The sequence below is a fragment of the Strix uralensis genome, chromosome 1 (genome assembly GCF_047716275.1).
Source record: "Strix uralensis isolate ZFMK-TIS-50842 chromosome 1, bStrUra1, whole genome shotgun sequence".
In the NCBI taxonomy this organism is placed as follows: domain Eukaryota; kingdom Metazoa; phylum Chordata; class Aves; order Strigiformes; family Strigidae; genus Strix; species Strix uralensis.
This window is the reverse complement of record NC_133972.1, coordinates 119190318-119216405: the sequence shown is the minus strand read 5'-3', so window position 1 is coordinate 119216405 and position 26088 is coordinate 119190318. Positions and strand designations below refer to the sequence as shown.

The 26088-nt window shown below is 38.3% G+C and overlaps 1 protein-coding gene across 6 annotated transcripts in view; it reads left to right on the top strand.

Annotated features, from left to right (window-relative positions):
• PTPRM (protein tyrosine phosphatase receptor type M) overlaps nucleotides 1-26088 on the top strand; it is a 506311-nt gene that overhangs the window by 106710 nt on the left and 373513 nt on the right. For all 6 annotated transcript variants that reach the window (XM_074878569.1, XM_074878552.1, XM_074878543.1 and 3 more), the window contains exon 2: nucleotides 7298-7420. In XM_074878569.1, the coding sequence (XP_074734670.1) occupies nucleotides 7298-7420 (123 nt within the window). The remainder of the gene's footprint in view (nucleotides 1-7297; nucleotides 7421-26088) is intronic.

The window sequence follows — 26088 nt, the reverse complement described above, 5'->3', positions numbered from 1 at the left end:
CCATACATTAAGAAAAGCTATCACTAATATTGCAAAATCAAACACTCTGACATTAAAAAATGCCAGAAATAAGTTTGCTCACAGAATATTAGTGTCCACCCATTTTCCCATGGGCCTCATAAATATTTACTGGTATAAAAATGGTACAAATATATGGATATTATTTGCTTACACGATATGGGTGAAGTTTATTTTGAAAGCCCTTGTGCAGTGTCTTGTCTTTTATCCTTGCTGAGTGGTATCTGTTTCTATGTCTTGGTATCTAAAGGGAGTTTAAATGCACGTTTTGAGAGGAAACTGTTCCTTTTTTTCAGGGCTTTTTACTGGAGTCCAGGAACCCAAATTTTGAATTATTCTCAGTATCCATTAGGCAATTGTAATTTTTTAGAAAACATTTTATTTGCCTAAATGTGAGCAGGTTACCAGGGGAAGTTAGAACTGACAGATATGTCTTCTATAAAATGCAACTTTGCAGCAGTGTCCCGTGTCACCAAAACTGAAACATTTTTGGAGACATTTGTGTTGATTCAGTTTCTGTCAGGTAAGTGGAGGGAGAACAGAGAGAACAATTGTAAATGTTTTATGAACATGCAGTGAGCTTTTGATGTCTCATAAATAACAGCTTTAAATGTTTTTCCAAAATGATCTTTTTCTGTATGCTGTCATCACTTGCAATACTGCTGGAATTTGCTCTGTGAATTCAGAACTCTCTAGCATTCTCATACTACCTTTTCCATGTATCTTAGAACAATTCTGTGTCTTTTGCCATCTGTTGTTCTCCCTTACAGCCAGAATTAATATCTGGCCTTTCTTAGTTGCAAAATACATACTTTTACCTCATCATCTTTGATCTGGCTCGTGAGATTTTTTTCCAGGTAATTTTTCCATCCTCTGCCTTTTTCAAAACTTTTCTGAGCACAGCCACCATCGGAGAAGTTCTTCAATTGTAAAATCTGTTTCCTCTTGCTCTTCTCCCTCACCCCTGCGCATATGCAGACCTGACAAAATGTAGATACTGTTTTAAATTAGATCAACTTTATGCAGCACATGGTTTTTCAGACTCCCTGACCAATAATCTAGATTACAGTATTATTTTACAGCTCTGAACACTTGCCCCTAGTATAAATCAAAAACTTGGTATATTTTGAGAGAAAATAAATGCTCAATTTTAAAACAGACTACCCACTGTTGAAAGCTCACTTGCAAAGCCTGGATAAGCATTTTTGTTGTGTGTATGTCACTGCAGATACATGGCAGTTCTGTGTGCACTTCGGAGGCATACAGAGAAGAGTTTCTTTTGCTAGCTATCTCTCAGCTAGCGTGTCTGGAAAGTCCTTTTAACATATAATGCTGTTACACCTTTGAAAAGGGGGCAGGTAAAGCCTCTTTTTGCTGACAATCTACACACAAACGGTAATCTAGGCAGGCCATTATGTCCAGTTTCTAATACGTTCTTTAAGCCATCCATTTATGTAGCTGTGGTTGAAGCTTTATTGGCTCAACCATTTATTGATTGCAGAGAGGTGAACAGTTTTGTGTTAGACAATTTTTGTCATCACCCTATCTTCAATAAAGTCATACAGCAGACCAGACCTGTCATACCGGTTTAGAGACAGTATTTGAATTTTCCTATGTTAAAAGTTGTCTACTGATTCCCGCTTTTGCTTTCTCTGTTAGCCAGTTTATAATAGAGAATGACTTTTTATTTTCCACTTTATGACTTCTTACTTGCCGTGGTAATGCTGCCTCATCATCCTGAGCACCCTTGGGGATGAAAGCTGACTCATTCACAGTCTAGTCGAGCTTAATAATTGCAGTTTGTCACAGTTTTCAGTTATTTCAGTTTTCATTTTCCTTGGTATGTTGTCCAGGTGATGTGCTTGATCCATTGCTGTTGGATGCAGGGATGTTCACAAGAACGGGAAGGACTATGGCTGGCTGAGGAATGGTATATTCTTGGTTTAGGCAGAGGCTCTTTTTTTACAGACAGAAAGAAAAGATCCGTTGCCTAATAGGAGATTAATCTTTCACTGCATTATCGAAGCCCCCTGATATGACATGTGGTCTAGACACCCAGTTTTCAGATCAGATATCAAAACCTTTATTTCTGTTTCAAAGAACAGCTACATTGTACTTAGAGTATGAAACTGATTTCAGTTTCTGATTTCCAGTATGAAACTGAAAATACAGAAACAACAGAATTTAGAATACTTTTAAAATGAGTTAAAGGAGAATATTAATGAAATGTGGTATTCAGTAAACTCATCTTCTGGGTTCACCTGTTCTGCAACAGAATTCATGGTACTATGGGAGTCCAGAAACCATAAGGTTTTGCTGTAAAGAAAAAAAAATGTGTTTTATCCCAAAGCAGGGCCCTTGCATCAGTTCTAGTATGTACGCATGTGCCCTGCCAATGCTAGCACTGATACTCATAAGCATTACAAGTTTTGGCACTTGTACATTTGGCAGCAAATTTTTGATTGAAAGTACATATTGATCTGATATTTCTGCAGTATATAAGACCAACAAAAATAGATCAGTGTCCACTATAACTTGGAACTTTTTTCTGTGTTAGTTTTTGTCACTTAACTGGTTTTTGTCTTGTGTTATCCTACTTTTTGATAAGGTATTCTTTGAGAATACATAATAACAGATGTTGTAGTTACAGTCTGTAACAGAATAGTTTGAATAAAACTTTATTCACATTAGGCAAAATATAGTGTATTCTTTATCCCATTTACTTTAATTGGTTGCTTTCATTTTAAATTATATTCCTCATTTAAGCTCATAAATTTTTCAAGATCTAAAGTAATTTAACCAAATAAAAATAGAAATATGCAAAAAGCACATTTGGTCAATGGCATAGTTATACTGAACTGGATTCATGATGGTAAAATGGATGATTGCAGTTGAAAAAAGCATAGGCTGTAATAGACTGTGCTGCATCTTGAGCATTTGTCAATCAATTCCTCTTAGGAATCCAAAAATATCTATAAAATGCAGCATAAACCAAAGAATCTTAATGGAATGTGTATCTCCTGTTCTACTTATAAATATTTCAGTCAACATGGTATTCATCCTTTAAAATACAGTTTGGGTATCCAAACTGTAATGCCAGTGTAACAGGTAGGGAAATTGCTTTGCTTGATTAAACAATATAGCAGACAATATGTATTTTGATTGTTACAATATGCATTTTGACTGTTATTATAAATTCTAATAGCAAAAATGGGCAGAATTTCTCAAGTGTGTTAGTTGATTATAAACAACCGCCTCTTTTGTCAGTGGCTCATGTTTCAAAACAGTGCAATGATGAGAGACACTAAAGACCACTGATAATTTTTCCAATTTTACCAGCCCTTGTTGATATCATATATGGATAACTTCTTACGAAGTGGAAACCTTGTACAGTAAGAGCATCATGACTAAAAAACAGGTGAAGCACTGCAGAAGAAGGTGGGAGGGCTTGAGTAGGTGCAAATGTAGAGTTTTGTCAAATGTCATGACCTATTTCTAAAGAACTTCATATTATTTGTAATACAGTCAGATATGAGGGTTGGAACTTTGGGGAGCAGGCATAAGCTATTAGGACTGTCAATGATTTGATTTACAGTAATCGTTACTTGGCTAATTTGACTAAGCTTTTCTTTGTTCCAGTAAGATGTTCTGTGTTATTGTTAGTTCAGTCAATGCATTCAGTCAATGCACAATTTGCCTTTACTTCCAACACCTATATATGCCATGTGTGCTATTTTGATCTACAAAAGAATTCCCAAAAAGTCATGGCTGTGAAAGCCGCCTTCTTATCCTTAGTGGCTGGCTGTAGGAAGAAACATGGTTTGGCATCTGTGCTCTTACAGATCTTATGTGTGCTGGTCAGTTCTCTGGATAGGTGGCTGTACAGTTTGATTACTTATGTTAATACTTGCTATGGTTTGATTATTAGGTGTGGGTGGAAATGATTTAGGAATGGAAGAAGGAGTTCAAAAGTTCCTTTTAAACTCTTCCTATAGCAGGTGTGAAGATTAGATTAGAGGGAGTTATAGTAAATTCAAAGGTTTGACAGATGTAGATGGCAAAGAAAAATGAAAAAGAAATCCTGACAGTGATTTAGCTATACACTAGCAAAAGAAACGAAGAAAACCAAGCAGTGAGAAATGGTCCTGTGTTGACAGACAAATGGTCTACACAAGTAGAACTGTCATTCTATTTATCCACATCTTCCTAACCTGGTGCGAAGAGGATTGTGGGTTTGAGCAGGAAAACACCTTAAACTTTTCTATGTCATCTTATTACTAGAGATACATATGATGTAATGAGGTACGGGCACTGTTCCGTACATTCGTTAGTCCTGCGTTTCAATTGTAAACCCTGACTTATGCCAAGTTTTATTTGGGTGTATTTTTTTTGCCAGGCTTGACTACGTTGTACATTGCATAACTTGATATTTAAATTCATGTCCTAGTATCATTTTATTGTGGTTTAAACTCTGCTGGCAGCCAAGCACCATGCAGCTGTTTGCTCACCCTCCCCCACCCAAGGGATGGGGGAGAGAATTGGGGGGGGTAAAGGTAAGGAGATGCATAGATTGAGATAAAACCGGTTTAATAATTGAAATAAAATAATAGTAATAATAATAATAGAAAATACGAACTGGTAATGCACAATGTGATTGTTCACCACCCGCCGACCAATGTCCAGCCTGTTCCCGACTAGCAATCCCGGAGAAGAGACGATCCCGAAACCGCAATCCCAGAAGTGAGAGCCCTCCATTCCCAGATGACCCTCCTCTATATACTGATGTGGTGGTTTGACCTTGACTAAATGCCAGGTACCCACCAAGTCACTTTATCACTTCCCCCTCCCTTCCTCTTTTTTTCTCAACAGGGCAAAGAGAGGAAAGAAAATAAGATAGGAAAAAACCCCAACCCTTGTGGGTAAACAAAAGCAGTTTTAATATAAGCAAAGCGAAGCAAAGGTCCGCGTGCAAAAGCAAAAAAAAAAGAAAACAGATTTATTCTCTACTTCCCATGAACAGGCGATGTCGGGCCTTCTCAGGAAGCAGGGCTCCAATACGCCTAGTGGTTGCCTCGGAGGACCAAGGGTGACCCCACCCTCTTCCTCCTTTCTCCCAGCTTTATACTGAGCAGACGTCATATGGTATGGAATATCCCTTTGGTCAGTTCGGGTCACCTGTCCTGGTTATGTCCCCTCCCAAGATCTTGCCCACCCCGTCCCACTGTGGGGGGAAATGTCAGAAAGAGCCTTGGTGCTGTGTAAGCACTACTCAGCAGTAGCCACACCACCAGTGTGCTATCAACACCCTGCCAGCTCCCAACATAAAACACAGCACCATGAGGGCTGCTACAGGGGAAAACCAATTCCGGCTCAGCCAGACCCAGTACAACTGAGCATGATGTTATATGGTATCTGCAGTACCTTTGCAAGGAAGCTACCATTTGCTTTACCTGTGGTTTGGGTTTTTTTTCAACTTTTTATAAAAAAGCACAAATAGGTCTGTGCAAGTGGATGTTTTGCTTTTGTGTCTGAAACTTAACTTGTGACGTATTTTATGAAGTTTGGAGAAATATTTATGCAAGTGCTAGAACAAATGTGCAAATGGCTGCCTCATTTTCTAAGCCTTTCTACTGGAAATGTTGCAGATGTTCTTTGATATACTTTATACAAATCTCTTGTATTGCTAAATTTGTTTAACTTCAGAAAAGAGATAATTTATATCTGTTATTATTGAGGTGAAATATTAGAGTTTAGAGTTGCAAGTTCTCTAATGGATTTTCTGTTCCCACTGGATTATCTAATTGAATCTTGTGCACTTCAAATTGTACAGAAAGATGCAGTGTCTAGAGGTGCCAATTTCCCTGGTAAACCTAGAGTTAACAAAGACTTCCTATAGAAAGATATTTTAAAATGGAAAACAGTATAGGATGATCTGTATCTAAGGGCATGGCAAACATGATATAGAGACCAATGGCACTGTAAGAGAACAAAAAATGGAATTATTTGATGACTGCATCTAAAAATAATTTCTGTTGAAGATTATATGCTTGCAAAATGCTTGTCATGAATCTTAAATATACACTGGGACTGACTGTTAGGAAGGCTGGGCTTCAGTTGGGTGAAGCTTGTCAGGTATAATGAAATCTTTTCTTCTATTCTGCTTTTTGATAAGGTATTCTCTAATGCCATTTATAAGATACTAGGAAAATTTAGATTTTTAAAGCTAGATTCTGTCTGTTTCCTATTTTAATACAACTTGGCAAGGCTAAGCCTGCTGTGGCTATGGACAGATAGCAAAGATGATGAATAGCCCTAAAGTTTAGTTTTGTTTGAACAGCTGCAGAATTTACTTTAATATGGACTAAAATATCCGTGACTAGGGTTATATTTGTTTTCCCGAATAGGAAAGATGTCATTCTTCACTGGAGTGAAACATCAGACATCAGAGAAAACAGAATTTTGTAACCCTGTGTTAATCTCCTGTTAGAAGTAAATGATGTAAAAAAGCTGGAAAAGTTCCCTCTGTACCAAACGGAAAAAGCAAAGCTTTTCTGGTTTTTTTTTTTTTTTTGTGGATAATGTTAGATTCAGTTCTTCTAAATTCATGACGTAAGATTTTTCCTTGCCCTGCTTGGGATAGTGTGAGCTTTTATAACATATTATTCTTTTCTAAATTACTTAGAAGAGAATGGGAAAAAGAGAGGAAGTAATACTGTTTTCTTTCAGCGAGACCAGGGCTGCGCGTAGATTGGCTTTTTGAGATAGTTATGCTGTATTGTACCAGAGGCACTGATCCCACGAACATCCAGGCTGGTAGCTGTTTGTCACGTACCGCAGCATCTAGGCCTTCCCTTACTTGCAAACCAAGATACAGGAATGGGAGCTGATGTTCCCACACTTACAGTTTTCTTCAAAAATGTAGGTTCCCAGGCATGGAATAGTTTGCTTTTCCTGAAGAATGCCAATCATTCAGTTTTTCAATTTTTATTGTTTTTATTTTGCTGTTTTGTTTTTGATACCTGATGATTGTGTCATAGGAGAAAATTCGTCTGTGGTTCTAAATCTTCTCTTTTACCTTTGAGATTTTGTTTTCATTACAAGATTTTATGCCTCCTCAGAAAGTGATGTTTAATAAATACATAATCATTTGTATTAAAAGATATTTAAAAATTACACAGCCTGCATTGAACCATGTTGCAGTTGTTAGGATTAAAGATTCATAATCCGTTATCTGCATGCCTTGTTTAATTTTTATCTTTGTGTTTATTTTATTTTACAGGATGTTGTACTTTCGATGAGCCTCTCAGTTCCTGTGGCTATAGTCAGTCAGATGATGATGATCTTAACTGGGATCAGGTGAACGCACCAATAAAGCCCTCCTCAAGTCAAGGGATGCCATCTGGTTGGTCTTTTATTTTGCTTTGTTTCTCTTTGACAGACTATTGTTGGAATGCTGCTTTGTCTAAATCTCTTTGTTAATTGCAATACTCAGGTCTTCCCAGTGATTTTTGGGAGGGATATTTTGCAAACCAAAGGTTTTCTTTCATTGTGTGGGGAACATAAAGGTTAGAAGGTAGGAATAAAAGCTTGGTGTCATCAGGGAAGGCAGATGGAAAACAGAATGATGGCATGAAAATGAATATAAAGTACTACTAGAAGCAGGCAGACAGAACTACTCAGGAAGACTCAAAGGAAGAGGGAATAGTAGGAGATAAAGATGATCTTAGGTATTCTAACTGAAAGAGATATTAATGAAAATCTGTTCTGAAAAGAAATGGAGAGTGAAAAAGAGTTGAGAGAAACAGGAAAGGAGAGGTATCCCGAAGTAAAGGGCCTCAATGATATTATGCATGTTGTGTTTAAAATAGCTGTGATACTGTTATTTAATGTATTTTGTGCAATGCGTGCAGCTGGACCTAAGACCATAGCAACAGCCCCTTACATTCTGCTGAACTATAAATTTACTCTGGTAATACAGTGATTCCTTTACCATTTCACTCCCACAAATACATACAATCTGAGCATTGGTTTTAAACTATTCACTAGCCTAAAATTTATCAATTATTATTTTTTCATGTATTTATCTGAGCATATTAAGAGTTCCCCAATGTACTGATCTCCATCTCCTGAGGGATGATTGCCTGCAGCCCAGCTCAGCATCTGCTGTGGCTTTTAAAGGCTGAGCCTTCTGTGACTATTGTCACCTAGAAGTAGCCAAAACATAAAAACACTGCTTGTAGTATCATGGGACTTCGTCTGCTTTAGCCTCATAGTTTAGTATAAATATATCCAGAACACTTAAAAGCATTGCAGATGAATGTCCTGCTGTTTCACATCCATTTTAATTAGTTCTTTAAGGCACCCATAATGTATTTTGGCATTTGTGTAAAATCTCTTTAATAGTTGTCCTTCTCAGGAAAACATTCCTCTCATTTTTGGATAAGACAATTAGGAGATAAGCAGTGTGAATCTTCAGAAGTGTCTGTATAAACAAAATCTGAAAGTATGCACTCATCAGTAGAAGACTAATAAATGCACTAATGTACAATATGCAGCAATCAGCCCTAGATACCTTCACTTGTAAAAATGTTCTCATCAGTCTTCGCTATAGATTTCTTAATGTTGCCATGTGTTGTGGACACCATCATCTCCAAGGTTGATGGTTGAACTGAAGTGCCTTTTCCTTCGGCACTTTGTTTCCTCTGGCAAAGGTAGGACTCCCAATTTCAAGATGAATGTTCAGTTTGCCTGAGTCCCAGCACTTGGATTGTCATGCTAGATTGAGTTCATCATCTCAGATAAAGGAGGTTCTTGCAAATTCCTTTTTAAACTGGCTCTTGTCCAGTGGTCTTGGCACACACTGCTAAAAATTTTCTGGACTATTTCAGTAGTGCTTAATGCTGTTTCTCAAGTTGGAGGTAAGACACGCAGTTTATCAGTCGTCTTGGCTTGCAGTACAAGCTATACATTCTTTTTCTCTTATCACGCCACTGGAAATTCTTTTCTATTCCAAATTTCATTCATTATTCTCCCCACGTGTATTTTGTGAAAGCGATTGTCAGTATGTGTTGTTCAGTCTTCTTGGCAGATGGAAGAGGTTCAAATCTATGTACTTTTCTGTGACGACCGTAGGCTTGAGGATTTTTTAGTTTGTTTTGTTTTCCCAGGGGCAAGAGTCCAGTCAAGGGACTGGTATCTTTATGGAGGGAAAATGCTATGTATGACATCTGATAAATAAAGTTACATATAACTTGTTTCTTATTTGTCTTCCTGCCTTTTTATCAGAAGACTAAAATAATGTTCTGATGATCAAGCAAAAAGGTATTAAATTTGGTAATAAATTATATTTAGAGTTTAGGGAGTTTTATTTCTGTCCATAAAGGAAGTGAAATATGCTTTGGGAGTCTTGGGTCAGAAGATGAACGAGTTAGTCTGAAGGGGGTTGTGGATATTGGTGCCTTAAAAGGTCAAAAACCCCTTTGAGAGGGAAAGAAATGCTTATTTTTTGCAAATGAGAAGCAGTGTGTCTAAGGGCACAATTCAGTCAAGTGGTATCTAATTTTTCCTCATAATTTCATCTAGACAGTTTTTTCCTGTTCTAGTTCAAACCATCATCTTAATGATTTTAATTACTTTTCAGTTAGCCTTAGCCAGAGAGTTATGTGATACACTTATAAAATGATTTCAAGTAGTTTGTCAGCAGTTTCTGAGCTACATATTTTAGAAAAAATAACTTCAAATGATAATGAATAGAACATCTTAGATTAATGGTTTGTGGGGAATTCTTGGCTTTAGAAGCAAAATGCTTTATGCAACAGTGTTGTAATACTAGATTGAAACAAGAACTCTCAGTTCAGTAGTCCCTTGTCAGTAGAAAAAAATGATGCACATAACATTCTTAATTTCAGGCAATATGCTCCAGTGAGTGGGTTGATGTCAATATATAATATTTTGTGTAATTTGGTGGCAGCCAGGGGGAGGCACAGTAGTTATGGCATTTGATTTATTTAATCCACATGAGTTTGTTGAGAGCCAAAATATTTATCTGAAACCAGGACATTCAGATACGTTGTAGATGAAAATTGGTAAGCTGTATCAAATATGATAACATAAAGTTTCTAATAGTGTTTCTTACAGTTTAATCCTTGTTGGATTGTTACTGTAGTAGAGAAATATGAAGTTATTGCTACTAAAGTAAGTAGGGTGCTAGCACTCTAATTTTCTTGATAAATATAAGCATGACCTTTAATGAGTCAGTACTAATCTGAAATCACGTTAAACAGACCCAAAAAACAATGACATGTATATACTTCTGAATATATTTGTATGGATTAAATGAGAGTGGTTAATCCACTGCTCTTCTGTTTCAAGTGTCTTGTGGGTCAGAAGGAGTAAATGCTGTAGGAAGAGCGGCTCTTTCCTTTTCTCAGCCTCTGTCTTTATCCTTGTCTTTCTGTTCCAATAATGTATGTTTGTAATAGTGTTCAGAACTTTAATTATAGAAACACTTAGTCATTATTAATGCTATCTTGCATTGTCCTATAGAACAGTTACAGCAGTTTGATATTAATGTGTTTATATAATACACGTTTACAATTACAGCTAACTGTAAACCCTCTAGCTGTAGTCCAATAAAGATGTCTTCAGAAAAATATGCCCAAACAGTATGTTACTCTAGAGGCAAGGTGTTGGCAGTGGGGGTGGAGTGGGAGTGCAGGGGGGACTACAGGAGCAGCCGCTGTGATAAGAGACCAGGGGCTGCCCCATGTTTGACGCATCCAGTTCCAGCTGTCTCCAGTGGACCCACCACAGGGCAAGGTTGAGCCCTTTAGTGATGCTGGTGGCACCTCTGGGGTAGCATGTTTAAGAAAGGGTGAAAAATGCTGGGCAGCAGCTGTGAGAGAGAGGAGTAAGAAAAATGTGAGAGAGGCACCAGTGCACAGATTCCCCTGCAACCCATGGAGAAGACTATGGAGGCAGGCTGTCCCCTGCAGTCCACGTAGCTCCATGCTAGAGCAGATATCCATGCTGCAGCCTGTGGAGGACCCAATACTGCAACGGGTAGACATGCCCTGAAGGAAGCTACAGCCCATGGAGAGCCCATACTGGAGCAAGCTACTGGCAAGAGCTGCGGCCCATGGAGAGAAGGCCATGCATGAGAAGGTTTTCTGGCAGGACCTGCAGCCTGTGGGGTACCCACAGTGGAGCAGTACATTCCTGAAGGACTGTACCCCATGGAAAGGACTCATGCTGCAGTAGTTCCTGAAGAACTGCAGCCTTTGGGAAGGATCTGGGACCGTTGAAGCAGTTTGTGAAAGACTACCTACTGTGGGAGGGGCCCCACACTGTAGCAGGGGAAAAGTATGAGGAGGAAGGAGCAGCAGAGATGAAGTGTTATGGACTGACCACAACCCGTGTTCCCCATCCCCCTGTACCACTCGGGGGAGGAGGTAGAAGAGTTGGGAACAAAGGAATGAAGTTGAACCTGGGAAGAAGGGGTAGGGTGGGGGGAAGATGTGTTTAGTTTTGTCTTTGTTTCTCACTATCCTACTCTAGTTTTAATTGTCAATAAATCAAATTAACTTTCTCCAAGTTAAGCCTGGTTTGCCCATGACAGCAACTGGTGAGTGATGTCCCTGTCTCTATCTGGACCCACAAGATTTTTCATCTCACTTTCTCCCCTCAGCTGTTGAGAAGGGGAGGTGAGAGAGCAGCTGGGTGGATGTCTTGGCAGCCAGACAAGGTCAACTCACCAGTAAAGACATTCCCAATCCAATTTATCACTTGGATGTGATTTTTTTTTTTTTTTTTTTTTTTAATGACACTTTTGATCAGTATGGACAGTAGCACTATTGATGACATCTTCAGTTTTGTCTTTCGTTTAGAACATAGTTTATGCAAAATTCTTGCAGATTTATGCCCCTCAGGTACCTACAGACCACTTCTTTGCATTCGGAATGTGGTTGCAAAGATCCTTTTCCAAACCAGCTGCTTTGACTTTTTTTAATTTCAAGTACAGAAGGGGAAGCATCAAATATGAGCTACTTATCTTGATTTTTTTTTTGTCTGTTACCTCCTTAGTTATATTAGCGTAAGTGTCGTTATACCAGTTTTGCTTTCTGCTACACCATGATACCAGTCTTCATCTAAATTTTCAGGGAGAGATCTTTATGCTTTCCTTCATGTTGCCTTACTGGTGGAAGGTGCTCCCTCTGAACACATATGTGACCTTCTTATTGTTTTGAAACTTTCTTTTGTCACTGTGTCTATTAAAAAAAAGTGTGCCTAAATCCCTTTGCACTGTTCTATTCAGTTCTGTTTCTTTACCTTGTTCGTTTATTCTTTTTTTTAATTTATTTTGTGTTTATGCAGCAGTTCTTGTTTAGTGCTCCAGGGTTCTGTGATAATGCAAATAAACATAAACAGTCTTCTGGAGCTTTTCTTCCTGCATTTCTAATCTGATTTTTGGTTGCTCTCCCAGATCTTGATTTCTTTCTCTGGCCTATGCCTGCTGTACTCTCACTCCATAGTCCCATTTATGCTCATGTCCCATCCAACTCATTGTGTCCTGTCAGCATTTTGGTGTTGTGGTGTTCCCAGAGTGCTCTGGTACTTCACATTAAAACTCAGAACTATTGCTATTCTGACATGTTTATAGGAAGGAATGCAGGCTGAGTGTGTGACACTGCAGTAGCGAAGCCATATCTCTGACACATGACAGTGTATCCTAGAAGGGAAGAACAGAAGAACCGAGAGCAACAGTGGCATTGGTTGGATTAAAGGTGGTGGTGGTGTACAAACTGTAGAATGAATATATGTAAATATGTATAAATGGACATATACACGTGTATGTATGGATGCCAGCTAATTGATTGAGAACAACTGACAGACAGCAGTGAAGAGAAGAGAATGCGGGGTCAGCTCTGAAATGGTGAGTTAGGTAAGATCAGCAGTCTGAGGAATGAGTAGGGTAAGATTTGAGAACTCAGATGAGTGAACAAAACAACCAACCAAACAAGACACAGAGAAATATGCAAACTTAAAATCAAAGCAGAACTTTTGAGATATTAGAGTGCATTGCGTTAGTTTACATATGCTACAGTGAGTCTTGTCACTGACAGTGATGCAATTAGAATTTTACACATTACTGTAAGAAATGCAAATACTTTCAATAGTCTGCTCTATTTGTCATTTGCTAGATATCATTTCTGTTCATGTCCATGTATTTTGTTACAAAACACTGTGTTCAGTTTTATAAAATCTTTCTACGGTGTTTTACAGTTCCAGTTGATTTCTAAAGGACAGTAGCATCATTTTTCTTCAGTGCAACGGTTGGTTTGATATCACTGAAGGGATGTCAGCGCATTTGCAATGAGTCGCTGGCATCAACCTTTCATTCATTTTAGAATAGTTCAAAAGCAATTATAAATCAAATCTTCACAGGCTGCCATTCAACGCATTGAAAGGATGTTTTCAGCAATGAAGACTTCTGCGTTTAATGCAGTGCTGGTCAAAGCCAGGATGAAGGGTTCTGTTTGTGCTATTTGAGGTGGTAATATATTATTTTCATGGTTATATGTGATTTTTTGAATGGTCTGCTATGGTTATCTAGTGTTGCTTAATGTTCAGCAATGTCTATGCTGTGTCTGCAGAAAATGCATATAATGCTTATATTAATTATTGTTTAAAATGGCCTTTTGATACCTAGTTAGCAGACATACATAGCTAGCAGATATTCCATAAACCAAGATAGCGATTTAAAGGAGTCTCAATATTATAGAATGTGAAGTAGTTGCGTGAAAGATGTACGTTATTGTTCAATTGTGTATAGAAGAGTTGTGATCCATTTTTAAAAGATAAAGTGATCAGTTGGCAAGCCTCTGTTAAAGCCAACTGCAGTGTCTTACCATGTAAAGTTATACTACTTTGATTTTCCATTGTGACGAGTATTTTATCATTAAGTATATTTTAGCACTGCATTATGTTTGTGTTCTGTGTTAGCAGGGATGCTTTTCTTCTGCTTACGTTCATACAGAAGAGAATTAAATGTGCTTCTTATTCAGTGCTGTTTCTCCCAGATTACTTTAAATAGCTGCATTTTTAAATTAATTTCAGTTTTATCCAGAGATAACGTAAGGTACAATCAAGGTGGGAGTTGCACTTTGTTCACTGTGTTCAAGTACTTTTTTTTTGTAGAATTTTCTAGACCTGGAACACTGGGATGTTTAGCATTTTATTGCACATCAGGTAATAGCTGCAGGCATTAAGGACATGCCTCTTTTGCAAGCACTCCAGCTCGTGTTGACACATTCAAGCCAGTTTCCAATTAACTGCGTAAGCTAGTATCAGTTGCTGCTAATATGGAGCAACATATGGAGGTCAGCCCCAGCAAACCACCTGAGTACAGACCCAGCTAGCTTTGTGCTGCTGTGGCTACAGTGCAAGCACTAAAGGGGCTAGCTACTTTAAAAACATACCTAAAGACTTAGCGAGTAGTGCGCTTAACAGATTTGTTCAACAACCAAAATAATGCCATCAGCTATGTCTGAGGTGTTGCTTGTCGTGATAACTTACAGGAGTCTTACAGTCATTTTTGTAACTTCTAACTTGCAGATTTCAGCACCTGTCACAAATGCGGGGTTTATTACAAATATTGAGCACCCAGTGTTTTTGCAGAGGGAAGTAAAAGGTTAATCAGCATCCGAATATCTGATTCTGAATCGCTGATGGACAATGTTCCTAGCTTGCTTAATAGGCCAACTAGACAAGTTGTTTGAATCTATTTTGCCTACACGGCTAATAGCTTTCAGACAAAATGGTGGGGTCAATATGCTAATGATTTATTATATCTTTTGTTGTAGATGTTCTCTACATACAACTATTACTTTTTTCTTCTTTTATAGAACAAAGTATTTTGAATATAAACAGTGTGGTTCATGAGGTAATGCACAACATAGATGACCAACTTTTAAAATTTAATTTGAAACAATGGGCTTTCTTTAGTATTTATAACTGTAACATACCAAGAGGATTACTGTTGTCCTGTTTTCTGATGCAGTCCAGCAGCCCTCTGCAAAATCGCAGAGCATGCTGCAACTCGTGGAAGTGAGTTGGAGACGCTACGTTAGAATCCACCAGTAGTTGATAAGGATTTGTTAAAGATGTTTGACTGGAAAATGATATGCTAAATTATGACTTTTTTAATGTTTGAGTAACTCTTCCATAGAAGTCAGATAGAGGCTATATGAAAGGTCTGGGAATTCACTTTCATTAAACCAGAGTATTCTCAAAGCAACTTGGAAGATAAAAGTTGACTGCTGAGGGTGTTTCTGTATAAGACCATGTAGTGCCACACAGTCCTAAGCAAGCCCTCTAGCCTAACTCATTTACTTTGCTGTGATTACATGTTCCTGCTGAGGTTATATATAACACCTGCCATAATATATGCTGAGAAGCAGCTAACATAATAAGGTAGATACTGGAGCTGGGTTTGAAATGGATTTCTTGATGACAAAAATGTTTAGGATTACAAAGTTTTAAACATTGGAAACCCAGTCTCCCTCATATCTTCCACCCATAGTGCCAGACACTATCCTGATGGTTAAACGCATCAGAATCTCATCTCAGATTTCCCTGCTAAATGTAGAAGTACACTGAATAACTGGGCTTCTGTTCGTGTGTTTTGTTTTCCCTCCCTGGAGTGTTCATGGAGTTTCTTCAGATGAGGTAGGAGTATCCCAACAGGAGAGAGGGAAAGTGCTTCATGTTGTAAAGCCAGTAAATAATGATTAAAGTATTGTATCAGGGGCTCAGGACAGCTACCTCTACCTTCTGGTGAACTGGCATTTTTCAACCAGAATATTGGTCTGGAAAAGAAAAATTCAGTTACTTCTGGTGAAAGCTCTTGGTTCAGAAAAGACAACAGAGAATGTAAATTGTCTTTCCTGGGAATATGCCTAAGACATGTAAATGTACCTTAGGAAGCTTTAATCTAGGTAGTTTAGGAACTGATAGTAATATAAATGACGTAGCACGTGCTTTAGCATGGGGTCCCCTATGTACTCACTCAGTGCTGAAGGCTATGTTACTGTACCTTTCCTGCAGTGGGTGTATTACTGAAACCATTGAAGTTTCTGCTCCAGTTTCAGCAGACTTGTATTAAGTAGCAGTACAATTTTTGGGCTTGTTTGCCTGCCTGTTTTCTTCTACTGGAGAATGAGAATACTTAGCCAATTCGAGAAAAGCTGTGACCAGTAAAAAGCTTGTGAGGACTGTGAATAAACAGAGTCTGAAGATGTTCCTCTAGGAGCTGCACTCACTGCATTGCAAGATCAGGAAGAAGGGGAATAATCAGAGTATTCCTAAATAAGCTTTTTCTTGTTTAGTAATTAATCTACTGGAAAAAAAGCCTCTTAATTTCTTGCAAGGCTTTTCTTTCAGTCTCATGCTTATCCCATTAGATTCCTTCTCATCCGTCTTGCCCTTTAAAAAGTAATAAAGAGTGGATCAAAACCTTTCCTTGCATATACAGGCTTTAAAGTGTATAACGTGACTGCCTCCATTTCAGGGGCTAAGTCAGTTATTTCCTGAGTTAGAAGTTTATCTTTTAAGACCATTCTATATGATGAGATCATAGTCATAGTCACAGTTAAAATGCTAGTGAACTGAAGATGGACTCCATCACTCCTCGTCAGAAGCGCAAATGTTATGATTCCTCAGAGAATAATTTTCTTGGCATATTATTTTAAGGCTTTTGCTGAAATTAAAGAGGGAATTCTTGTCTCAATTAGATTTATGGGAGATTTTTTCATCCCTTCTTACAGCACTTAATTTGTTGGCAGGCATTGATGACTGATAGTATGTTGTTAGCAGCTTGAGCTGTGACTGTAGTACAAGTGGCCAAAAAGTCATTGATTTGAGTGATTTGAGGTAGAGGTCATTAAATGCTGCATCAGAAAGCTATTTGGCAAACATGTCATTCACAGAGTACTTATTCTTTGGATTGAATTTGAAATTACTCTGAAATAAAGACAGTGATAAAGAAAGCTTCTTCCTCATCAGTGTTAAAATCAGGCCGATTTTCTGACCAAAACAATATTTTTATCAGAGTTCAAGAATAATTTATTTTTAGCATCTCCCTTTGTCATCTTCCTTTTAGCAGAGAAACGTGTCGTTAAAATTACTTCATTAACCTTAACTAAGCCTTGGAGGAAATACTCTATGTAATACTTTAAAATCTGATACACAGTAGAAGTCTACTGGAAAATCTCTAAAATTTTGCAGAGATTAAGTTTCTTCACTTAGTGTGTAGGCATAAACAACATTTTTTCAATGAAAGAAGTTGGTTCAACCAAAAGCAGAACATTTAGGAGACTATGTATAGCCACCTTGAACTTCTGCTCGCAGCGTGGCTTCAAGCGTCTCCAGATGTCTATGCTTTTTGGAGTTCTACTCCCAAGTTGAGGACAGTCATGTGGCAGTATGTCAGGTGGCAGTGTGGCTTCAGAGCTAGATTAGTATACAAGCAAACTGTATGGATTTTATTTTGTATTGTATTTAAGTCCTCTTGTATTTGAAGCAATTGGATTTCCCAACATATCAGGCACAGTCTTAATTCCCTTGTATGTGTTTGCAGAACTCAAGAGTCAGAGAAGAAGTGATTAAAAGGGTTTCATTAATTCCATGAGCTGAATTAAGGAGCTCAGTACTTTTGTTCTCAGTGTTAAAGCAATACAGTTATTTCCCTCACCAGCTGAAATAATGCATTTTTCATCTAGAAGTCACAACATTTCTAATCAACCGCATTTCAGTAGTACAAAGGGAAAAAAATACTGTCTGGACCGCATTGAAAAGTTAATGATGTACACAGCCATTTAATTATGAGAAAACAGGTGCAGGTAATTATCCAAGTCATAATGTTGCAGCAGCTAATAACACCAAATATTTGTGATAATTGCATGCAAGCAATTGATCACAGTTCTGTGCTTCTCACATGATACAGATTTGAAATGCACTTTTCAATACATACATATTCATATTAGAACAGGGAAGCTACAGATGCCCTTTTCTCGCCAGTAACTTCATATACTATTATTTTGCTTTAAGTTCAAATATGATTGTATTGTTACTTAAAATTTTACTATTTCATTTTTTCCCTTACCTTAGAGGGGAGGAATGTCCTGCCAAATTTGAGTTGCTGATTTCCCTGTACTCTTACAGTCTTCACCTCTTCTAGGTGTCACAGTCAACTCCTTTGGTCCTGGTTTCTGCTGGAGCACACTGGGCAGGATATACTTCACAGTTCATTAGTTGCAGCATTCAGCTCTTCCCAACACCCCGAACACTTTAAGATCAGAAAAAGGTGAGAGTGAGACCTAGATGCAAAAAGGCACATAGAAACCCACAATAGGATAAGAGTGAAATTAAGGTCCACATGTTCAAAACAGCAATGGTGGAAACTCCTCAATAGAATTATCGAGTGGACATTGTCACCTATTCCTGGAAGCACCTAAGCACTGTAAAAGTCACTCTGTAGTGAAGGGGAGTTCTCCCAAGTGCCTGGTATGTATGCAGCTGAGCACCGTGGCGCCAGCCTGAGCTCAGGAGTTAGATGTTGTTCTTCCCAGAACGTCTGTCTCCTGCAACGGTGCAAGAAATATATCAAACACGTAGTGACAATGGGATGATCCTTAATGTATTCTCTTACTTCTCATGTGTTGAGAGCCACAAAAGAAAGAAAGGAGGGGAATTGGGAATTTGCTAAAGAGGCTCTTTCTTTTATGCAAGACCTGTGTGGTCAGACCACTGCTCGGAGGAGTTAGAGATGCTCCTTTCTGAAGCTTTTTTTTAAAATTCACATCTTGCGGTTGCAAGGAAATGGCCCTTTCCTCAAGATGAGAACCTAAGTTGGTCATTAGCCCTCGTTTGCCCATGGGCTATTGTAGAAGAAAAATGAACATGAGAAATCAATCTATAGAAGAGAAATCAAGGTTTGTCAGGCACTTGAGAAGGCTCTGGAAGGAAAACAGCAGGTGGAGAGAAGCAGGTCCCTGCTTCCAGTGTACCTCTACAGTATTTTAGCAGTTTTCAGTTAATAGAAATCGACACTAATTACTGTTTGAGTGAGGGACAGCACTGACCCTATGGTTCTCACGTCTTTGAAAAGGGATCCTACCACTGTACTGCTACTTAAAAGGGTGGTGTCATGATCTCTTACAAGTGGTATCCCAAGAAAGAACTGAAAGAGAGGACAGGCTTTCAGGGGAGGATTCTGAACTCTTCTGTATCACAAAGGGGGAAGGGTGCTTTTCTCAAAGCTAGCAAAATACCTGAAGAAAGGGATGTAAAACTTACTGCTCTCCTTGCCATTTGCTTATGAGTTTTTCTTATGAAGCAGCCACACATCAAATGATAGGCCTTTGAAGGGTCTAGGCTGGGTTGATGAGAGTCCTGTTCTGAGATCAGTGGGATATTGTGCACCTGCTCTTGAGCTAGTGCCTGTGGGAACTGATTAATACACAAAGCACAGCGCAGGACAACGTAAAGATGCTACTTGAGTTTTGGAAGCTCACTGTGTAGCAGCACTGGCAGTGATTACATGCCTGAAACAACAAATCATCGTGTTCTAGAGCACACTTAGTGGCAGCACCAAGTTCTCTTTATGTGTGCACAATGTGCTACATGAAATTGAAGGCAGCCTGTGACCCTGAAATTTTGCAATGGAATAGGCAGATACACCATGTATAAAGAAATGTGGTCTCTTTCAGCAGTGATACTCAGGTGTCACGTGTGCTGTGGTGTTTTTCTTGCCATGTTTAATGTTAGCGTCAGACTCGTTTGAGAAGGCAGAAAGGTGCTTGGGAGAAATGTCAATTCAAGCATTTTACTTACATGGCTTGCAAAACATAATCAGCTTTACTGAGTGCATGGCAGATTCCGTGCCCCCCCCCCCCCCCCCCCTTAAAGTGTAGCAGTAACAACAATTATATAATTACAAAGAAGTTTATTATTATTTTAGTTACAGCAAGGAAAAGCTGTATTTTGCAAGGGCATGTTATAGTACCGGTTGAATTTAAATTACCCATGCTAATTGTTGCCATCCAGTTGTACTTTTAAGTTTACATAAAGTATTAAAACAGGTCATTTTACCTCCCGTGCAAGTCTATAAAGAAGCAAAGTTCATTTAAAAAAACCCCAAACAACAAAAGAAAGAAGCGAGCCGCTCTTGGAATACAAACCTTGGATATGGTGTGTGTTCACCTGCGAAGTCAATAATTAGGATTGACTAGAAAATGAATTTGTATTAGGTATAGTCTTCGTAGCTGCACAGCACCAGCAGGGTAACAGTATTTCTCTGGTGTTACACATCGATGTCAACTAACCTTGTCCAGCTTCCCCTTTAGTTTCATCATTTTCCTCTCCTCTTCCTCTTCAAACTGTACTGATTGAAAGTGCCTCCAGATCTTATTTGACATTCTCTGTAGTATTAAGGTTCAGATTAGATGCATCCTTTTCTATATAGCTGGCAGAGATGATTTTCACTAAACAGCAGGATGTTCTGACTCAACAGCAAATGGGTCATAAAAAAATCTCCAAACTGGATTATTTCTGGAATCTGAAATCTATAATTGTTATGATCTTCTGAAAGATATTTAGCAATGCCATGTGAAATTATCCAGACACAAATAAAAAGTTTTGTGAGTGTGTTTCCTGTTAATGAATTTGCCTTTCAAGTTCCAGGAAAGAGCTCCTCTGAGATCTTTTATTTACCCATACCACTGTCATTCAAATGAAAATACTCTTTTAGAAACGCTAATTCTCCACCTCTAATGTGGAAATAAAAATTGATACTGTAGTGATGCTCCAACAACTAGAGTGCTGCTATTTATCTTTTCTTTTTGGCAAATATACCCTATCCTGTGTGTAAGGGTATATAGGAAATCCTCCAGTATAATCTCAGATTGTCTAGTTTCTCTCACTGGTGAATTTTATTCATATTGAGAAGAAAAGTGTTTGAAATTATGTAACCTGAGGCCACTATTTTGTGTGCTAACAGGTGGGCTGCTTTTATGATGAAGCTGTGCATTTCTTTTATTTTGTCATTTAAGAGCTTTTCAATACTATTGGAAGGCTAAAGTCTAACAGAAGTCCTATTTCTTGTACTACATTTGCTAAATGACAGATCTTTGTAATGAAAACAAAACTTAATTGCCAGAAGGTTTATTCATTTTTGTTACTTCTAGATTCTGTTCTTGTTCCTATTCTGTACAGTTCATGTCCCATAGTACTTCTTGGGAGAATATATTTGCAAGAATTTAATTCTCTCTTCCTTCTTTAAGCTCAGTATGCACATGAGATTTCGGTGGTCAGGAAGTCATCACAGCGCTTCTCTAAATTCTGCTGAATCCACTGGCCACAGTCTTTACGTTTTGCATCAACTGTTTTGTTTGTTATTGTGTGCCAAATTTCCCTCTTTACCACCTCTAACTCGATATGCTTTTTCTAAGCATTATTTTTCACGGATTCATTTCCTCACTAAAGCTTTGTTGGTGTACTGCATTTTAGATACCAGTGATGTGGAGTCTAGGGAAACACCAATTGTCAAATTCCCTAAAGGATTCTGGGATATCTTTTTTTACTTAATAGTTGCCTGAGCTTTGCTTTTCTTATTAAAATGTGTTCCTCTATCTTTTTCCTCATTTAAAGAAAATTTGATGGAACATTTGAAGATAAGTCTAAAAAAGCACATGCGTTAATATTTATGGCTTCATGTATTCTGACTCCAGAACACCTGACTAGCAATTGGATGTAACCACACTGATTTGCAATACATCTGCTGAGCCACAGGATATTCTGAGCAAGGTAGTTGCCTTTACTTTGAAATGAACACATGAAGAGATTTGGTTTCACTTGGCTTCCACACATACAGATGCATTACTTACATTCAAGATAAATGATGTTACAGTATGCTTTTTTCCAGGTGTTCTTCAATATTTAATACAAAGCTTCATAAAACATTCTTCTTCCCATGTCAAGGTTAAACTGTGAAAAAGCATGTTTTTGGAAACTGATGCCATTTTACTGTAATTTTGAGGTTGCTAATTAAGTATGAATAGCAGCAGATAACACCAAGTTTTGCCCTCATCTGATATTCTTTGTCTACAATTCTAAAGTTTGTTATACAAGACATGTTAATTATAGCAGAGTAATTGAAAGTATAATTACTGGTTTTCTTTGTTCGGTACATTCTTTGTTATGGTATCAAAAAACATTTTGCCTCAAATTTTCTCATGGTCTTTTAAAAGAGCCAAATTTCATTGTTAGAAATGAAATTTCTAAGTAAATTTTAAAGTGTCTTTTTGGAAGAGAAATGTTTTATTGTAATAAGACAAAACTTCCTGATGGAAGTTGTGAGTACAGCATACTTAGAACTTGAACAGCATGTTGATTTTTAGTAACGCATTGTATCCGACTAGGGGCTGAAGCTGAATGAGTTATCCTGTCCATCGCTGCTATTGACTTCACATGGACCTCATTCTCTTATGCTAGGCTAGATATATGCAAATGTTCATAACTACAGTTATGATGCACTGTATTTTGTGAGTATAAGTTGCTTGTAATTCAAAGTAATGATAAACTTTTATGAAGAGAACGCGGTAAAATAATTTTTCTGTGTCATTCTTTCATCTCCTGCTCTCTTACTATTCCTCCCTCTGCTTTCACATCCTTTTTCTGTAAAAATAAAGACAGAGTAGCCTATTCTGGATAGTTGTTTTACCTTAATTTGGGGGATTGTATTCATAACTCTGTCACATTGAGGAAACATAAGTGTAGTTTTACTTTGCAGTTCCAAATGATTTGTAAAGGTCCTTGGAATATTTTTACTTTGAGACTCAGATGGGAATGTAACGCTCAATTTTATTCAAGTTCCTTTGGGAGAAGGCTTTTTTGGGTTTTGTTTCTTTACAAGGGACACACTGCATGTCTTAATATTCTGTGCACTCGGACAACAGTACTTTCCAAATGTATGTATTACTTCTGGTCAATGAGAGTGGAATATTAGATTTCTTCAAAAAACAACAACACAAAACTACAAACCCCAGTAAAGCAAAGCCATTCCAGTCTTTGAAACAATAAATCAACTACTTTCATACAAATAATTGTATAATGAAGCAGCATAATATTTAAACATTGATGTGCTAAATATATTAAATGTTACCACGCAAATTAGTAAAGGAAAAAATTCAAGGCAATAAAGCTGTGTGTACCATATGGTTGCATAGTGTTGTAGTAGGCTTTGTCACTAAGCTGGGAGTGTTAGCTTCTCTGCCTCTCTAGAACTTTTTTTTTTAGTTACTACTACAGGTCAGGAAAAAACTAACATGGAGTCTTGATTGTCTCAGGCCAGCCTGCTTGAGTGGTCATAGCCCCTATCTCCAAAGGACTTCCTTTTACTGGCAAGATGCTGGCTGCTGGAATAGGCTGACATCAGATCCAATCTAGCATTGCCACAGCTGAGGTTCCTGCAGTTCCCCTGTGTATTTTGCTGTACTTCTCAGAGGGAGAGGAGCTGAAAAGTTGCTCAGTCTTAGTGCTCAAATGTAGGTTACTCTTGGAGTTTAAGCCTTCTCAGTTAGCTACATGATATTGTAAAACAACACCTGGTTGTTTAAAGATGCAGGAAACTTTTAAATGACCAAGTCACGTTTTTCTTAAACCTTTCTTTAAGTGTAAGAAATTGCATCAGAAGCAAGACACTTTCAGCACACAGAGTGAGTTAGATTGGTTGGGGGAAAGAACAAATACAAGAAGTACATTTGGAAAGGCGTGCTTGAAAAAGAAAGTACTAGAAAAAGTACATACTCATTTTATGGTCTAGTGGTAGGTACTGGACTGGTTTTATTGGTGTCAGCCAAACGCCTTCGTTTTCTGTTTCACTGAGCACTCTGTCCAGTAACAATCAACCTCGAAGTCTAGTTCAAGACACCATCCAATTAATAAATGTTGTCCCTTTTTATCTTGTCATGGGTGTTAGAAGAATCTATGGTAGATAAGCAGACAAAGATCATACTGTGGTCTGAGTGGGGCAAGTAAATAAATCATGCTCTGTGGTCAGTAAAAGTGATAGTTGCTGGAACAGAATTTGGAGAGTGAGAGATGTTTCAAAAATAAAACAGCCAATAAGATGTTGGAAGACTGTATGTTAACATTCATTCAAGTCTAATACATATTAAAATTCCAAGAGCAGATCTTTTTGGTATTTTCAAGCAGTTTCTTTTTTACTATAGCAATTTAAAGTTGAAATGAGGCCTTCCTGGGTTCTGTCAAATGAATCCACCTTTTTCATCCTGAAACTCCTTTCTTTAGCATTTTGAAATGGAGTGGAATAGCTCCTGCTTTTGGAAGCCTTTCAAGATCATGCTATGCTTTCAGCTCCTATTTTCCTGTACTATAAGATCATCCTTAGAAAGAAATGTAATGGGCCCCATGGCTGCTATTTTCTGTTTTGTAGGTAGACCATATCTGTTCCTCCCAGTCAGTTTTCTTGGTCTATCATTAGCATGAGATCTAGGAAGCCCATAATGGTTTTGCTTAGGATAGATAAGGGATCAGTGGTTGTTGGGGTAGAGATAGATTTTTTTACATCGGTTTTCTCACTTAAATTCATGAAGTGGCACTATAACTGTTCTACTGCAAACATTTAAAATGTGATGGAAGTGTTTAACTTTGCTGTAACTGCTTTTGCAAAAGACCTGAAACAATAGCTCTTTGTTTCGGTAAGTGCTATCTCACATAACAAATGTGATATTTTAAATGTCAGTGCTGCTTAGGATTTCATTTCTTACTGAGGTTTGTACAACTGGAGATGAAGTACGTATATTATTATTTCCTGTACATGAGCTGAGACGAAGCCTAGTTTTTAGGCGGTAGTTTCACACATGCTTATATTAACTTGACCAACACCTTCCTTCTTCCGTTGGGAGCAGCAACGGCTGACTGCTTCTTAGGGAAAGAGGGTTTGGGAGCCAAGGGTGGCCCTGGCACTGGTTGTGCCCTCACAGATGGGGCGCAGTCCCACAGCAACTAAATGCAGCTGGCAGAGCTAGTAACAGGAGTAACGTCCTGCTAGTGGGATCCAAGGAAAGCCTCATGTCCAGGGTCCAACTAGGGGCCCCAGACAGGAGCTGAAGGAGAAGGGGCCAGAGACAGGGCTGGAGACAGGCACTCCCCCAGCATCACCAGTGCGGGACTGACAGGACTGAGCTGAAGTGGAGCTCCAGTAGCGGGGTGGGGGGTGGAACAGTATGGCCTGGTAGGGCCCTTAGGGACCTGACACCACCTTCTCCCACATCCCCAGCAGCTAAAAAAAAGCAACAGTGAAAACAATAGCGGTTGGGTCCTTGATTTGGTTTACTGTGCAGCCCCGTAGGACAGAAATAAGAAGGCAGAGTAGAAATGTGTGGACCACTTTCAGTAGCAGTACTGGTCTATAGTGGCTTAAAGAGCAATTTTGGCTACAGAGGAAGGCCTTGAAATGCTTCCTAGCCTAGCACCTGTGTTTTCTACCTGATATGTTGCTTAACAGATGGTATATCAATAATAGTTGAAACAATTCTTTGCCCATTTCAAAAAACAATTGTATTTGACTGTAACAAAATTTCATGTTATACCTAGAGAAACTAAAGGATATTGAAGGTTATGCATTTAGGAAATGTCTCCTGAGAAAAGACCTTTTCTTCCTTCTGTCAGTGTGATCTTTTTTTCTGTTTGTTTAGCAAAACTGGAAAACAGTTTATTCCTGTTTTAATTAAAATAAGGGGCGGGGAGGGACGACACACGACGGACGGGGACACAACAGACCCAGAAGAAGGTGTTAGTAACAAGACGTTTCCTGTGAGTCAAACAATAAAAGTGTATTCCTTCACCCCAAGTTGATGACCTCCATGTCTCTCATGCCTACTGATGCCACGTATTTCTTATTACTGTGTAGTAAATGGTCTTTCTGCTTCTGGCTTTGGGTAAAACACATATAAACAGCTTCAATGGGCCTGGTTTTAACATACCTGTCAA